General features: G+C 49.2%; 1 protein-coding gene across 1 annotated transcript in view; it reads right to left on the reverse strand.

Moving 5' to 3' along the window:
• The window catches only part of Pex14 (peroxisomal biogenesis factor 14), a 139,309-nt gene that overhangs the window by 108,476 nt on the left and 13,423 nt on the right, over positions 1–17,410 (reverse strand). The window contains exon 2 of the mRNA NM_019781.3: positions 7,010–7,057. Coding sequence (NP_062755.1) covers positions 7,010–7,057 — 48 coding nt within the window. The remainder of the gene's footprint in view (positions 1–7,009; positions 7,058–17,410) is intronic.

A 17,410-nucleotide genomic window follows, 5' to 3' on the forward strand; every position in this document is an offset into this window, starting at 1 on the left:
GCAAGAGGATCCCAAGTCCAAGGCCAGTTCAAGGCCAGCCTGGACTAGTGAGACCCTATCTAAAAAAAAAAGAACATAAACAGAGAAGCTGGAACAAAAGGAGACTACGGAAGAGGGAAGCACTGTTGTGTGAATGTTTATTCCCCCTCTCCACAGCCATCTCCAGTGAAGTGTGACAGAAAATGAAACCATTTATACACACACGTAACTTGCAAGCTGGATTCTGTCGGCAACTAAGCTCACGGCTACCACAAGGCTAGAAAAAGAGGCCCTAAGCCAGAGATGCTCTCGGTGTGTGTCTAGCTGAGTCAGGGCTGACCTCAGGGAGCGAGAGGCCTCCTGAAAGATCCCTTGGTGAAAGGGACATCAGCCACCTGAGCTTACCCTGAGACTGCGAGCAGGAGCTGCAGCCCCGGTGGCTTCCAGGCAACGAGTCACAAAGGTGGCAGTGCAAGGGTCTTCTTCCCTGAGAAGAAGTGTGAACTGAGGTGAGAAGAAGGCAATTCACCTCACACACGCTCCACTGGGGGCCATGTGTTAGCGCCTCTCTGCTCCAACTGTCAAAGGTGCCCCCAGATAGATTTACCTCAGAATCACTCAGTGTCAGCCCATCTCGAGACTGCTCGGACAAACTCGTAATGGCAGAGAGAAGATTTGTGGAGCAACAAGCATAAATCTTGGTTATAACTACAAACCATAAAAGAAAGGAGAGCTGGGAGGGAAGAGGGAAGGGCGGCAGACACGTCCTTCTCCCAAGCACCACTTTATCTTCCAGCAGCTCTGCACCACGCACCCAGGATTAACTAGGGGACATATTTTTCAAGCCCAATCAGTCTGTGCAGTTTGACAATGGGCTCAAACATTTTAAATGGAAATTACTCTGGAAATGTGGGGCACATGGCTATCCTAAGAACAGCATGGGCAATGCTCTTCAGAGGACCACGGGGGTTCCAAGTTTGCCCCAGGAACACCCACCCTGTAGGCCACACTAAAAGATGTTTATACAGGAACAATTTTTCAAGCTAGATAATGATCAATTTTAAGCAAAGAAAAGCATTTTGGAATGTTCCCTCTGTCCCAGTAAGAGGTGTGGATTCCATCTTCATCAGCACTGCTGGGTCAGCTGAGAAACTCAGCCTACACCTCCAGGAGCAAGGGAGCCACCAGGCTTCCTTCCAAAAGAATGACATCGTGGGGACTTAAAAACAGGCCTCCCTCAATCAGTGTGCTCAGAAAAAAAGGCATACAAGCACTCCAGCCTTGGATCCTCCACCTCCAAAATAAAAGCAGGGTTCAGTGATCTGCAGGGCAGTGTCCTGCTTCCAGGAGCCACCGGAACACAAAGGAGAGCCACCGAAAAGCCAGGAAGCCTAAGCATAAACAAAGGTGAGTGCTGTCTCTGCCGGCTCTAATTAGTACCCCTAAGAGTTTCCATTCAGCTAATAATTATTTGTAAAAGAATACCTCCACACTGAGAACAGCCAGCTCCCCACCCACCCGTGAGAGGGAGCAACTGAAGCCTCTCAGACTAAGATAGGAAGGACAGGAGGAAGAGGTCGGCATCTCAAAATCAGTGAGTGGCCTGGAGATTAGAGCCGCCCAGAAGTGGAATGAGGCTTTTGCCCAGTTCATCCATTTCAGCATTTAGAGCTAACAAGTTTTCCTTACAGCTCTGTCAGGAAGAGAGGGGAACTCAGATGGGCACCTTCCAAACCACGAGCTGGTTTCCGTGAACATTTTCCTCCCTGAAGGTTTTAAACTACCAGGGTGGGGAGTGGGAAAGGAAGGAAGCCAGCATGTCTTCCTACCCTGGCTTCAGTCGCAGGTGATCAAGAAGCACCGTGAGGCCCACTCTCAAACTCTCTACATTTGGTTTTGTTCCCAAATAAAACCAGTCACCGTTCAGTCAGAAGGCTGAGGCAGAAGGGTCATGAGAACAAGGTCAGCATGGGCAGTACACTCCTGTCTCTTACAGAAATACACTAACACATTTGTGTGCTGCCTGCCCTGTGCCATCCCTGCTCACAACATCCTGACAGAGGTCCTCGGCACGGAAATGGCACAAGTGATCAGCCGGGAACACTTAAAACTACTTTGCTGTTTTTACAATCTTCCTGGGGACTTCCTGAAATTCCCACATTAGTGATTTCATTACTCGTGTATGTAAAACACCTTTGTGAATGTATCAAAAACAAGTTTATTGAGCCAGGTGTGGTGTGTAATTCTAGCACTTGGGAACTGAGGCAGGATAACTGGCATGAGTTCGAGGCCCAGCCTGGGTTACATAATGAGCTGCAGACCAGCCGAGACTACTGAGTGAGATCACCTTAATGCCTCCCATCCCCACCAAGTTTTCCCACAGAATACTTTGATTTTATAATATATCTACATTTGTTATGCTATTTATTATATACATGCATGTACATACTCGAATACGTGAGGATGCACGAAGAAATGTTCTAATGGGGAAAAAATGAGAACTACCTATCCACAAGGATCCTGCCAATTAGTACAGCAAGGTAGTTAGCCACAAAAGCTGCAAAAGACACAACCCTGGGGAAGGCTGTCAGGAGTACACTTAGAGATTGAAGAGAAAGACAACCAGCCACAGCCATTCAGACACTCACAGAACTGGCTGGCTTCCTGGATTCACCAAGATATTAATAACCCTTTGATAACCAGCCTCTAGTTTTAAAAACAAAGAGAAGGTTCTGGAGAGAGGACCTGGTGGTTAAGAGCAATTTCTGGGGCTGGAGAGATGGCTCAGCAGTCAAGAGCACTGACTATTCTTCCAGAGGTCCTGAGTTCAATTCCCAGAAACCACATGGTGGCTCACAACCATCTGTAATGGGATCTGATGCCCTTTTCTAGTGTGTCTGAAGAGAAAGACAGTGTACTCACATGCATAAAATAAATAAATAAATCTTAAAGAAAAAAAAAAGAGAGAGAGAACACTTCCTGTTCTTGCATAGGACCCAGAGTCAGTTCCCAGCACCACAAGGCAGACCACAACTGTCTGTAACTCCCGTTCCAGGGGTCTAGTGCCCTCCTCGGGCTCCTGGCACATAGACGGTACACAATAGGATACATACACGGAAGACAAAGCATCCACACCTTCAAGGACGGGGAGAAGAGCTGAGCTGACCTGTGTGGCACATGCCCAATAGGCAGAGGCAGGCAGATCTACCAGTATATACAGTGAGCTCCAGGCCAGTCTGTATGTGTGTATATCTAGTGAGACTCTGTCTCAAACCAAACAAAACAAAGCAAGAGAAGACTCTCAGGCATCAGGGGTGTGAGCTTCCCTAAAAGGACCAAACTCAAAGATGCTGTGGAACCCCACAGGATGACAAGACTCCGCCTTGATCTTAAGAAGCAAGAGCCAAAGGCTACAAGGGGTACTTTTATACCGAGACCACCAGCTCCACAATGGTAGGGCGTCTTTTCCTATAAGAGTTCAGTATACTGAGATGGCTTAATAGGTAAAAGTACTTGCTACCCGTCCTGACAACCTGAGTTCAACCCCACAACCTGCATGAAGAAAGAAACAAGAAAATCAATTCCCAAAAATTGTCTTCTGACCTCTACACAAGTGCTGTGGCACACTAGGACCAACACACACACACTAAATGTTAAGATGATGGTCAACAACTGCAATTCCATCACTTGGAGGCAGAGGCAAGAGAAGGCCAGCCTATTCTACATAGCAAGTTTCAGCAAAGTACAGTATACAGTGAGGAAAAGTTCTAATCTAGAAAAGTTGACAAGGTAGAAATCCTCTTTGGATTATTTTGGAGGAAGGAAGCAGGGAGCAAAGACTGAAAATAAAGCCAGCAGGGTGGGTAGCACACGCCTGTGATCAGCACTCAGGAGGCAGAGGCAGGAGGAGGCCTGTCCACGTAAGGACAGGCAGGCTGAGCCAGAGTCAGACACTGCATCAAAACAAGGAAGTGAATAATAAAGAAATGGGGAAAAAACTTATACCTACAACCAGAGGCAGCAAAGACTGCAGGAGACTCACCCATTAGAGAAAGAATTTGGTGTCCAAGAGCAAGAAGCTGAAATTCTAGTTGAACCAAACGCACAGGATTGCCAATGGTGTGGCTGACTACTGAGAAACAGAGTGGAGACGAATGAGCAGATGTGCAAACTGAATCTCACCACTTACTTCAAATAACCAGAAACCAGGTGACTGGAAGGAAGTCTCAGGTAAGCCAAGCCCTGTCAGCATCCCAGCAGGACTAGACCCAAGCTGCCCTGTGCAGCCATTCATTCTGAGTTGGAAACCAGGGCTTCGCATACGCTGAACGAGTGCTCTGCCTCTGAGTGAGCGGCCCGTGTACAGACTTCCCCCCACGTATTTCTAAGGTGACCTTGAACGCACGAGCTTCAGCTTCTTTAGTGTGGGATTACAAGTGTGCGCCATGTGCCCAGCTGCCCTCATTCTTAAAAACTTCCACTGTCTCGAAAAAAAAAAATTAACACTGCAACGAGTTAAAAATAAACACAACTTTACTATCATGTTCTTCGAGACCTAGCTCCAGACAGCCCAGAAACTATCCCCCAGTCCCCGCCCAAGCACCGTCCTCCTCCTCTGCATGCGGGCCCTCTCAGACTCACAGCCAGGCAATTCTGCACCAAATTATACATAACCTCGTGGCGCTTCCTCAAATTACATACAATGTTCCCTTTCCGCTAATTGTCTCATGTATACAAACGCCTTTTCTTCCCCAAATAAAACACACGAATTACTTAAAAAAACGAGGCTTGTTTGATTCTGTAATGGTCTATTCTCCGGTGCGGGTGCGGTGCTGCGGTTAAGCATCCAGGAAGCAGCCAGCACACTGAGCCTGAACAGCCTCCCTCCCTGATGAAGGAGCGGAGCACTGAATGCTTCCAAACCACACCCCTGTGCACTGAGCTGTGGGCCTGAGCTGTGCCCACTGCCTCACCAGCACCCTAGGATGCTCATCTAGGCAGTCGCCGGTCCACAGCTGCCAAGAGCTATCTTGGTGCTCGACCTGTGCCCCTGGCCTGCCCCACAAGCCAGCGTTCTATGGGCTCCTTTGCCGGCACCCTCCTGCCACCACTCCCGAGAGAAAGGAGTTGTTCACACAAGACCATACAACTCGGCTGGTGCCCTCATTTAATCAGGCTGCTGCAAATGGCTGGCCAAAAGCAATAAGGGCATGACTGAGAGACTGTGGGAGTTTAATATAAAAAAATTAATAAAAAAGGAGGGGGGAAGGAGAAAGGGTCTACCTTTTAATAGGGCCCTAATTACCCAACTCACAGGATCAGCCCAAATGAGATGGGAGTTTATTTCGGGTTTTTTTTTAATTATTGTTTTTTTTTATATATATATAAATTGCTGCTATGTGTTTTCTTTCCTCTGAGCAATTATGCAGTAAGTACGTAAAGAGGAGAAAAAATATTAATTAAATATAAGGTAATTGTAGAGTTGGCCTGGAGAGAATGAGTCTGAACTCTGGACGATCACAGGCTACCAGGGTTTGAAGACTGCTCAGGGGCTCCCAGAAAAGAAAGAAATAGCATAACCAGGCAGTAGGCAGATGCGCGGTACAGCGGAAGGAGCCACATTCAGAGTCCTACACAGCACAGGCCTGCAGGGCTCCCCGCACCCAGGCGTCAGGCAGCATCAGAGACTCCACGCTTCCACAGAGCTTTTCCAGTTGTGCCCCCAAAAGACAGCCTGGCCTCATGTTGAGGATGGAAAGCCAAATCAGGAAGTTTCAAAAGAGCCCGCAGCAGTAAGGGATAGAAACGGACTGCTGTGTTCAGTCTGGACTTCAGTGTAAGTCACAGCTTCTCTCTGAAAGGCTTGGAGGCAGGCCACAGAGCAAGCTCACAGGCCTGGAAGAACAGAGCATCTTCTGAAGAGCCAGGCAAAACTACAGAGTGGAGAGAGGTACCACAGACATGCTGGGATGAGCCCATCGCTGGGGACAGAGGTGACATGAGTAACAGCACCACTCCCCTGGAGACGTCTGGGAGGTACTTGGGTCCTCTGGGCCCATCTGCAGCCAGATCTATCTCGCCCTCTGCCTAGAAAGCCTTAGAACCTGCTAGAACCTGGCCCTGTTCACCGCAGCCAAGGGCTTCACGCCACCCTCTCCAGCTCGGCCGGGGAAGAGTGAAGAAAGCAGGAGACTGCCCGGGCTACGGAAACAAAGCCTGGGCAGATCGCCCCACGCTCACCGCTACCACCACTCCAAGTCAGGAAAGTCTTGGCAACGTTAAACCCAATGCTGGCGCGCCCCTAAAACTGAGCTGGTTTGCACAGAACCGGTCTTACTACCCAGCCCACAGGACTGACATCAAGTCCTGAAATGCCAAACAGTGAAAACAGGGCAGGCAGGCAGGCAGGCAGGGACTCTGGTTCAGACCACTCTGCAAACAGAGTTCCTTAGCTGAGAGCAGTGGTGTTTGTCCTCTACCTGCTGCGCTTGTGAAGCTGTGCCCGGAGAACTGTTGTGAGCAGGAAGCCAGCCTAGGCCACATAGTGAGTGCAAGGACAAACTGAGCTCCAGAGGGTGGCCCTCCTTGTTTAGAAAGAGAAAAGGTCCTTCAACCCTCAGTAGGTTTCTTTCCTATCAAGAATCTACAATACCATGGGTGCCACCCATCACAGACAGAACCACAGACCAAGCAACCCCAGAACCCTTCCTCTTACCTGGTCCTTAAAGGGCACCTCACCCCACCCCACCCCGGGTGCTTCACTGAGAAGCAAAGACTAGCTACTTCAGGTTTCTGACAGTGTGAAGCTGACAAGCAGCAACCTTGCTGTCACCTAGTCCTACTAGCAGCAGCAAACAAAGTGCCATGTGACTGTAGAGATGGGTGCTCCAAGAGGTCTTGTCACTCCCTCCTGATAAGCAGAAGTCACAAGCCAGAGGTCAGGGGCAAGGGTCACCAGGTCCTGCCTCCAAGCATGCAGGCCGCTGATTCGAGGCGCAGCCATAGGCTCCTCCAGGTCTTTCATACTTACCAGTGGCTCTCGGGGCACCACATTTTCACTTCCTGGAGGAGAGCTTGGCTGCAAAGAAAAACAGAAACAAAAGTAAGATCACAGTGCCACCTCATGGACATCAGAAAAACAGGCAGTGCACCCAGGTCGGTTCTGTTCTCCACGGGCTCCTGCAGCAGGAGCTGCGAGTCTCAGTCTGCAGACTGTTTCTGGGTTCACAGCCATAGCCCCTCATGAACAGGGCTGGTTTTTTCTCAGGAGGACCAAGGATCAGATGCAATCAGGAAGGATGTGGACCATGACAAAAAAGGCCAGAAAAAGGCCTAAGAATGGTCTACATGCTTTTCTACCACTGTCACAGATAGACTGAACTACAGAGAGAGCAAAAGTGTAGAACAAAAGGCAGCCACAGGGGGGCATCGGCAACCCACACTAAGGGGTTTTCTCTCATTGCAGCCAAGTGCCACTTTCTTTGGATTGTTTCGCTTCTGTGACAGTGTCTCCATGTAGCCCAAGCTGGCCTCCAACTCACCGTATCACTAAGTGTAACCTTAAAGCCCTGGTCCTCTTGTCTCAGCTTCCCCAGCGCTGGGATCAAAGAAATGCACCCCACCACTACTGCCCCCAGCCTACGGCACTGGCTACAGCACTGCCCATCACTAACAACCTGCTCTGGGTTAAGAAATAATCTGGTGTCAGGCTGAGAAATAAACAGAGCAGCCTATGAGCAAGCAATAGCACTGTGACCTGCCGGCCAGGCTCCCATCTGTTTCCTTCTGGGCCACAGCCTTTCTCATACCTTCAACCCTATACTGAACTAGCTAAAATTCAGAGCAAGAATAGGGTGCTAAAGCAAGACACAAATCTCCAGAAGGATGAGACAAGCGGCCGGCCTGAGTTGTGGTTAGTTTTTTACTGTTACTGACATTAAAGTCAATTTTCTACAGACAACACCCGGACAAGGGCAGCTAATGTGTATCCCAGGAGCCGGCCACCATTCTGCCTCCCAGCTAGTTCAGATGGCCTGTGCCAGCCTCCTATGAAGAGGGCAGAAGCTGAGAGAGGAAAGAGTCTAGAGAAGGTTCCTAAAGACCGCCTTACCGCACAGCTGCCTGCCACCACACACTTTATCCAGAGTTCTAGCCTATGAGCTCCACCACCCCAGAGCAGAAGGCCAGGCAGCTTGAAACTATAACTGGAGGTCAGTCCTCATACCTAGTGACCTTTCTCTCCCTGTGCCACCCTCCAGGCCTCCTTCCTGCCTCCCCTTAGATTTTCAAGTCTTAGCACAGACTGCCCTGACTGCCATGGATGCCTGCCCTCCAGTAACTGCTGGAAGGTCTTCAAGAGCTCCCTCCCTTACTCCCAAAGTACCCCTCATCTCCTCCTGCCCATCATCTCTCCTACGTAGCCATGGAGTCAACCCTCCACCTCTCTTTATCTCTGCTGCCATCACTTTGGTACAAGCTTCCAGCATCACTTGCCTGGACCACGGCAAATGCTTTCTAATCAGCTTACCTGGTCTCGTGCTGGCTCTCTTCCAATTCACTTTCCACAACACAAAACCCAAATCATTTGTAAAGGGCAACTCGATCATCTCCCTTACTTACTCATCCACGCCCATAAGCATCATCAATAGCTCCTTACTGTTCTCATAAGACAAGAACAAGTCCTCAGCGCGGTCTTGGAATCCTCCCATCTATTCTAAGCACATGTCAAGACTCTACTGCCTAACTCCCAAGCCCATCCGTAACAGACACTCTGGCTTCTGCTGTCTCTGAGGAGGGGCTTTGCACAAGCTGTTCCTTCCTCCTCTCCCAGACACTTCAGCATCATTCAGAGCCAGCTAAGGCATACACTCATACACAAGTAAACACAAACTTTAAACTTTTGTTTTTTGAGACGGGGTTTGTCTGTATAGACAGTAGCCTGGCTGACCTGGAACTAGCTCAGTAAACCAGGCTGGCCTTGAACTCCAGATCCACCTGCCTTTGCACAATAAAAGCATGCGCTAGAACGCCTGCCTTAAACTTTTTTTTTTTTAAATAAGGAAGCTCAATGTGCAGTAAAGTTTGTAATTCCAGGACTCCGGAGGCTACAGCGGGAGCTTATGAATCATAGGCCAGCCCTACACCACATGAGACCGTCTCAAAAAGAAAAAGAAGGGACAAGAGGAAGAAAGAAAGAAAAAAGGAGTCAAGAAAACAGGCAGTGAAGAAAAGGGACATGGAAGGGGAGGGGAGGGGAGGGCAGGGGAGGGGAGGGGAGAGGGGAAGAGAGGGAGAGCAAAGAGAGCAGGATGAGGTTCACTGGAAGTGAAGCCCCCACCCCAGGTCAATCCTCCCAAGGCAAACAGATGGCTTGCTGTAGCTCACTAACCCTGTGTCTCCCTGAGGCTCCCCTCACTGCAGCCAGGAGACACTAACTAGCGCTAACTTTACCTCGTGGCTCTCTCCTCACTAACTCTCACACTAGCTGTACAGAGTTACTGCTGATGACGAAACGGAGGCAAAGGGCACATGACTTGCCCCACAGCCTCAGCAAGCAGTGCACATAGGCATTTGCACATTTAACTAAATGAAATAATCAAATTTTGTTTCAATCATATTTTATTAAGCAGCAGCCTTAATTTAATGCTACCCCATAAGTAATCATGTAGCCTATCTGACCAGACAGAGAAAACATCAGTAACATGGTTCAGCAGATGAGGGCACCTGCCACCAAGCCGGAGGACCTGAGCTCAAGCACCAGAACCCATGCGATGGAGAGAACCAACTCCCACAAGTTGTCCTCTAGCCCCCACATGCACACACATGTGAGCTAAGCACACGCACATACATTCATACATACATACATACATACATGTTTAAATGAACACAAACAGCTTTGTTATTTAGGAACTCTCACTCTTGAGATACAAGTCATTGCCATGAATCATTAAAAGGAAATTTCCCTTAAATCAGTTCAACTAAGGCTGGGATGTGGCTCAAGAGCTGTGTGCCAGTGTGGCATCCACAAGGCCCTAAATTTAATGCCCAGCACTGCAAAAAACCACAGCTAGGTGACTGGTCGGTGGCAATGTGGGCAGAGGGACACACTGTAAACAGCACCAACCAAGTGTTCTGACACATTTACCCTTCAGACTCTTCCTTTAACAAGAGGAGCCAAGGATGAAACCCAGAGCCTTGCCCATCGGGGGAGAAAGCATGGACTTTCTCTTTTTGCACACAAGGGTCTCGCTATGTAGCCCAGGCAGACCTTGAATTTGTGATGATCCCCCTGTCTCTGCCAACTACTGGGATTACAGCTGTATGCCACCATGCCTATCTTAAATTTCTTTACTTAAACAATTAAAACAAAGGAACTGCCTGGTATATGTAAGCCCAAAGGAAGCAAGCAATAACCAGGGATGTAGCCTGGAACCACATAACAATGTGGCCCTTAATTTAATGTTGTGGCCCAATAGTTACCAACTCTGGGGCAGTACTACTCGAGAAGGACAATGACACATTTAAGGTCTTACAAAGCTGCACAGGCATTTAGGGACAACAGTACAGCCAGTGCAGGCCTGTGCTGTCCCAAACGCCCCTGGCTGCTCTCACTTCTTTCTTCACAAGGAAGGGCAGCCTCCCTTCTCACCTTCAACTCCAGGCTCTGCTCGAAAGATGAACCAAGAGCTGAGCAGCTGACCAGCCGGCCCACGCTGGAGGAACCCAGCCAGCCTGCTGGTCTGACTACTCCAGCCTTTACGAAATGCCTAAAATATCTTTGAATACCGGCCCCCAGGTCTATCTCTTCAAGTGACACCTGACCTAAAAAAGATCTCCACAAACTAAATTCCAGCTTAACTCTGGAACTCTTCAAAAGATCATTAACAGCTTTAACCAAAAGAGAGAGAGAAAGAAAAGCTGGAAACCACCAACTGAGGTCTAAAGTAGAAATACAAGCAGGAGGCCTGGGGCTGGAGCGATAGCTCAGTGGTTAAGAACATTGGCTACTCTTCCATAGGACCACAGTTCAATTCCCAGCACCTACATGGCAGCTTACAACTGTAGCTCCAATTCCAGAGCACCTTCTCAGACACGTGTGCAGATGAAACACCAATGCACATAAAATAAACATATATTATTTTAAAAAAAACCCTTCTGATCCCCACATTTAGGCCCTTCAGAGGTCAGGATGGGGAGGCTGCAATGGGAAGAAAGCAAAGGTTAAAGGTGCTTTAAACGAAGGCGGAGTTGGGGTCGGGGAGGCGGCTTAGTAAGGACACTTGCCGTCAAGCCTACTGACCCAGAGGAGAGTGCTTATTGATAAGCCTGGACACCTGAGCCCCACAGACCCACGTGACAGAGGGAAAGAACAAACTCCGGCAGGTTGTATGTGGTGGCCCACACCTTTAGTCCCAGCACTCAGAAGGCAGAGGCAGGCGGGTCTCTGAGTTTAAAGCCAGCCTGGTCTACAGAATGAGTTCCAGGACAGCCAGGACTACATAGTGCAAGCTTGTCTAGAGGAAAGAAAAAAAAAATCAACAACAAAGAAAATTTAATTAAATTTTAGAAAAATGCTGAGTGTAGTACATACTTTTAATCCCAGAACTCATGAGGCAAAGGTAGGCAGATTCTATGAGTTTGAGGCTAGCCTAATCTACATAGCCAATTCTAGACTCCTCAGGGCTACATAATAAGACCCTGCCTCAAAATTAATTCATTAACTAACAAATTAATTAAAAGTTAGTGGGTATGGTGATCTATGTGTACAATAATCCTACTATCTGGAAGGTGGGGGCAGAAAATCAGGAGTTAAAGGCCAGCCTCAGCTACATAGTGAATTTGAGGCCCGTCTGGGCTACATAAGACCCTGTGTCAATAACAAGCATGAGGGGGCTGGGGAGATAGCCTGGTCAGTAGCATGCAGGGCTGGGGAGACAGCCTGGTCAGTAGCATGTGGGGCTGGGGAGATAGCCTGGTCAGTAGCATGTGGGACTGGGGAGATAGCCTGGTCAGTAGCATGTGGGGCTGGGGAGATAGCCTGGTCAGTAGCATGTGGGGCTGGGGAGATAGCCTGGTCAGTAGCATGTGGGACTGGGGAGATAGCCTGGTCAGTAGCATGCAGGACTGGGGAGACAGCCTGGTCAGTAGCATGCAGGGCTGGGGAGATAGCCTGGTCAGTAGCATGTGGGACTGGGGAGATAGCCTGGTCAGTAGCATGCAGGGCTGGGGAGATAGCCTGGTCAGTAGCATGCAGGGCTGGGGAGATAGCCTGGTCAGTAGCATGTGGGGCTGGGGAGACAGCCTGGTCAGTTACATGCTTGCTGCTCAAGCCTGAGGCCCTGAGTGCACTCTTAGAGCCCAAGTAAAAAGCCTGGCTGTGGTGGATGGGCTTACAACCCTGGTTCTGGGGAGGTGGAGGCAGCCAGTCCTGTCTGCCAAGACTCACTGGCCACACAGCCTAGCTGAGACTAGTGGGAGACGCAGTCTCCAAAAAACCAATGTCCTGCTGAGGAGTGACACCCACGGCGGATGCACACATCTACATGTACGGACGTGCACATGCACACGCATTAAGGAAAAACTAAAATCCATAGAGCGCGGTGGAAGAGAGGCAGGAACTACCGTATGGCGGACACAGGCTTGCCCGCGCCCTGCTGTGGAGGTGCTGACCTTCCCCTGCTGGGCAACCTGCCAACCTGCAAGGAGCTCACCTCACTGCACAGCCGAGGCCAGCCTGGCAAGAGCTCACGAGCTTGAGCAACGGGAGCCCCGCCAAGCCCGTGAGCAGAAGCCAGTGTCACTCCCCACATGTCCTACGGAGTCTTCACAAACAGCTCGTGACTGAGAAGAACAAGAGCCCCTCCACAAACTCTCTGGGCATGGCCTGTGGAGAGGGCTTGCAGAGTGCCTGAGAACGCTGCTCAGCCTGGCTGAGCCTCAGTTTCCTCGACTTGGCAATGGCTCCACAGCACACACACGTGACGGTAAAAGAGATAAAGTCCCATCGGGCCGGCTCTTTGCTCTCCATGGGGATAGGCTTGTTCTCCTAGCAGGGACCATGCTCCTGCAGTAGTTCTAGTACAGTACAGAAGGACCTGTGCCCTAAACCACTCTGACCTGCTGCCCTGGGACACAGGGCGGACAGAGAAGAGGCTGCCCAGCACGACATGGCAGTCTCTGTGCTGAAGAGCCAGTGAAGGGATTTCAGAAAGGCTAAAGCAACAGAGAACTGCTGAGCCAAGTTCCAAAGAAAGCTATACAGAAAGAAAGTTCCAGAAATCCACACGGATGTTCCTTTGAGACTCTGGCCAATACGAAAATCTGTGTGCACACATGGTAAAAGCCCATGAAGATTAAAAAAAAAAAAAAAAAAAAGTGAGGAGGAGCTGAGTTCTCAGGCTGCTCAGGGCTCCGATCCCACACTAGAAAGATACAATGTCCTGCTTACTCAGGGCATCCCACAGACACCTGAAAAAGTCTTGATCCTGGGGCAGGGGAAGCTGTCAAGTGATCCCCAGAGCAAAGACCACACTAACAAAACTAAAAAGTAGGACTTGAGGGGCTGGAGAGATGCCAGCATAGTTAAGGGCACGTGTATAAACGCCAAGACCAGACCTGGAGTTCCAGCACCCAGGCTAGTATCCCTACATACACACTTGTAACCCCAGCTCTGAGGGTGGCAGAGACAGGCAGGAGGGTCTCTGGGGCTTGCTGGTTTCCAGTGAAAGTTTAGGGAGACACTCTGCTTCAAAAGAATAGGCAAAACGGTTGAAGGCGGCACCTGACACCCCTTCTGGCCTTGACTCCAGAAGAAGAGGAAGAGAGAACTTAAAAGAGTCACAACCTGGGGCTGGAGAGATGGCTCCGTGGTTAAGAGCACTGACTGCTCTTCCAGAGGTCCTGAGTTCAATTCCCAGAAACCACATGGTAGCTCACAACCATCTGTAATAGGATCTGATGCCCTTTTCTGGTGTGTCTGAAGGCAGATACAGTGTACTCATATACATAAAATAAATAAATAAATCTTAAAAAAAAAAAAAAAAAGGAGTCACAACCTTGCCTTCAGAACAAAGCCCAGCATTCTTTAAAGGCCACAGGATTCGACTCAGTGTGTCATTACACACCTGTAATACTATCATTCAAGAGGCTGAGGTGCACAGATCCCGAGTTCAAGGCCAGCCTAATCTACAGAGCAATACTGTTTCAAACAAACAGGCAAAGCCCACAAGAGAGAGCAAATGAGACGGCTCTGTGGGAAGTGTGCCTGCTCTACCCTGACGACCTAACTTCCATGTCTCCAACCCACATGGTAAAAGGAGAGAACTAACCCAGCAGGTCCCTTGACCTCCACACCTGAACACACACTCACACTAAATTCATAATAATTTGGTTTTTAGAGATATACAAAATCTAGATCCTAAACAAAGCCCCCACAACGGCGAGGTGAGGTAACTGACGATGGCTAGCAGTCCATCAAATCCTCTGCTGAGCACTGCTTGAGAGCCAGTAACTTCAGCACCTCCAGGTCAAGGCAGGAGGATCAGAGTTCAAGACCAGCTTTTACTACACAGGAAGTTCGAAGACAAACTGGGCTACAAACTGGGGAGGAGGGGGAGAGAATAAAACAATATGGATAGTTATATTCAAGTACATAAGGAAAAGCATGTGCTGTGAACTGGGAAACTAGCTCAGCGGTAAGAACACTTGCTCTTCTTGCAGGACTGTGCTTCAGTTCCCAGCATCCACACAGTGACTCACAACCTCCCTGAGCCCTGTCCCAGTGACGCTGATGCCCTCTTCTGACCTCTCTTCCTGACGTCTCCACACTGCAGGAATATGATGCACATACACGAATACAGGAAAAACACTCACATTTATGACAGGAATCTTCGTTAGAACACACAGGGTACAAAAATAAAACAGCTCCTCTGGATATGAAAGGTGTCCTTCGTGGTGGCAGAGAACCTAAAGAGCTTTGGGATTAGCCACACTGTGGCTCCCACAGCGGCACCACACCCACTGCCTGACCAGAGCAGGAGCCGTCACAACCACCTCAAGCAATTCTCCTTTGTAAGATCAAGTCCCAGCGGCCCACTACCAGCTACCTCCCCACCAAACAGCCCCAGTATGTTTTTCTACAGGCCGACCCGGGACCTGCCAAACCCCACAAGAGAACTGAAAAGAAAATTATAAAGACTAAAAATGAAAATGAGGGAGCTGGAGAGATGGCTCAGTGGGTAAAAGTGCTTGCTGCTCAAGCAACCCCACCCCAGGAGGACACAGCCTAGATCCCCCGGAAAAATGCCGGCATGGCACTGGCTGGGAACCCAAGCATGGTGGACAATGGAAAGAGGTGAACCCCTGGGGCTTCCTAGCCACCAGCCTGGCTCCAGGTCCTGACTCAAGGGAATAACGTATAAAGGGACAAACATCCTCCTCTGGACAACACACAAGTATACGCATGCGCGCGCGCACACACACACACACACAAAGAGAGAGAGAGAGAGAACTGTGCCTAAACATGCAACTATAACAACATAATTAAATAAGGATTTTTAAAATGATAACAGCAAGGCAGGCATAATGGCGCACGTCTTTAACCCCAGCACTCAGGAGGCAGAGGCAGGTGAATCCCTGAGTTTGAGGCCAGCCTGGTCTACATGAGGAAAAACGAGCCTCAATAGTCAATAATCAGTGAGACCTGTGCTCTGTCAGACATCCTAACACACACTTTACTAGAGAACCAGGAAAAAAAAAAGTGAAGAAACAGCTGAAAACATTTCAAAGTACAAACAAAACCATAAACTCACAGAGCCAAGAAGCTCAACAAATGCCAAGCAGATCACACACAAAGGCACGGAGGGAAATCACAAAGGGAGAATCTTACAAGCAATCCGAGAGAACGAACCCTGCCCAGCATCACTCAAATTTGCCATGGCTGCAGACATCAGAAGCCATACAAGCTGCAGCATAATGGAACGTATCTGTCAAACACCGCCAGGCGGCTGTCAACTCAAAATTATATCCGATGAAGCTGTCTCTCAAAAGTGAATACAAACGGAGGCAAAGAGCTGTGGAGGGAGCGAGGAATTTGTCAACAGAAGACAGTAGAATCTGGCCTGGTGGCTCAGGTCTGTTAGTAATCACAGCCATTCAAAGCTGAGGCAGGAGAATCACAAGTTCAAGGCCTTCCTGGGAAAAAGAGAGAGAGAGACCCTGTCTCATAAGAAAAAGTTAAAAATTAATAATACTTTTTAAAGAGCTGGAAAAATAGCGCAAGGGCTCAGTGCTCACCTAGCACTTTAGGACCTAAGATCAGGCTCCACTACGGGAGGGAAAAAGCGAAAGCAGATTTTCAAACAGGCCGGGCATCTTTAATCTCAGAACTCCTGAGCACAGGCAGGGGGATCCGAGTTCAATCAAGGCCAGCCTGGTCTGCATAGGGAATCCCAGACAAAAACAAAAACTAACAAACAAAAAATGTCAGGTGAAAAGCTGAGGAGCTGGTCCCTTGAGAAGAAACTTCAGGCCAAGCAGGGTGATGCCCTATTCCAGAAAAGTTAAAACGGCGACCTTGAGACCAAACCGCAAGGCCACAGTGGCTAGGGAGAGAAAGCCGGCCCACTCAGGCAAAGCCCAGACTCCTCAGGAGAACTAGCATGCTCCTGACCAGCTGTGTTTTAAGCCTCTGAAGGCATGAGAGGGGGTGCTCAGCCATTAAAACCATGAAGGAAAAGAAAAAGACTCATTACTGTCACCAAATCAGTTGGTGACAATAAACAGTTGGGAGCTTTGCAATACTGTGCAGGTGCTGTCAGGTCCCTGGGAGCCGCTGAACACAGGAGAGGGTGGGTGACCCCTGCAATCACCACGTGAGAAAACTGAGCTGGGGGCCTCTCTGGTCATCCTCAGTGGGGTCATGAGGGGAGACAGAGTGGGTTTCCTGAGCACTAAGCAGACAACTGTCACTGCTACCTCCATGAACGTGCAAATCTCCCAAGTCTGTACTGATGATTTCAGGAAGACCTGGGGCTGGAGAGGAGGCTCAGCGGTTAAGGGCACTTCGTGGCTCCTGCTGAAGACCTGGCTTTGGCTCCCAGCACCTACACGCTCGTTCTTAACACCAGTAACTCCACTCCCAGGGGACCTGGTGCCTTCTCTTGGCCTCTGCACACTCCTGAACACACAGTCTACACATAAACTCGTTCAGACTCAGATGAAAAAATAATGAAATTTTTAAAAAGCAGCAGAAGCAAAAGTCAGAACATTGGGGTGGAGAGATCTTCCACATGCGCAGAAAGAGCACAAGGTTACAGACTAACACAGAGGGTCAGAAATCCACAGGCTTGCAAAGTTTACAGGAAAGTCAAGGCCAGTCCTCAGCTCTAATAGATGCAACTAGTTTTCACTTAACAAATAGATTTTTTCCTTA

Source organism: Mus musculus, chromosome 4 (genome assembly GCF_000001635.26).
Source record: "Mus musculus strain C57BL/6J chromosome 4, GRCm38.p6 C57BL/6J".
Lineage (NCBI taxonomy): Eukaryota > Metazoa > Chordata > Mammalia > Rodentia > Muridae > Mus > Mus musculus.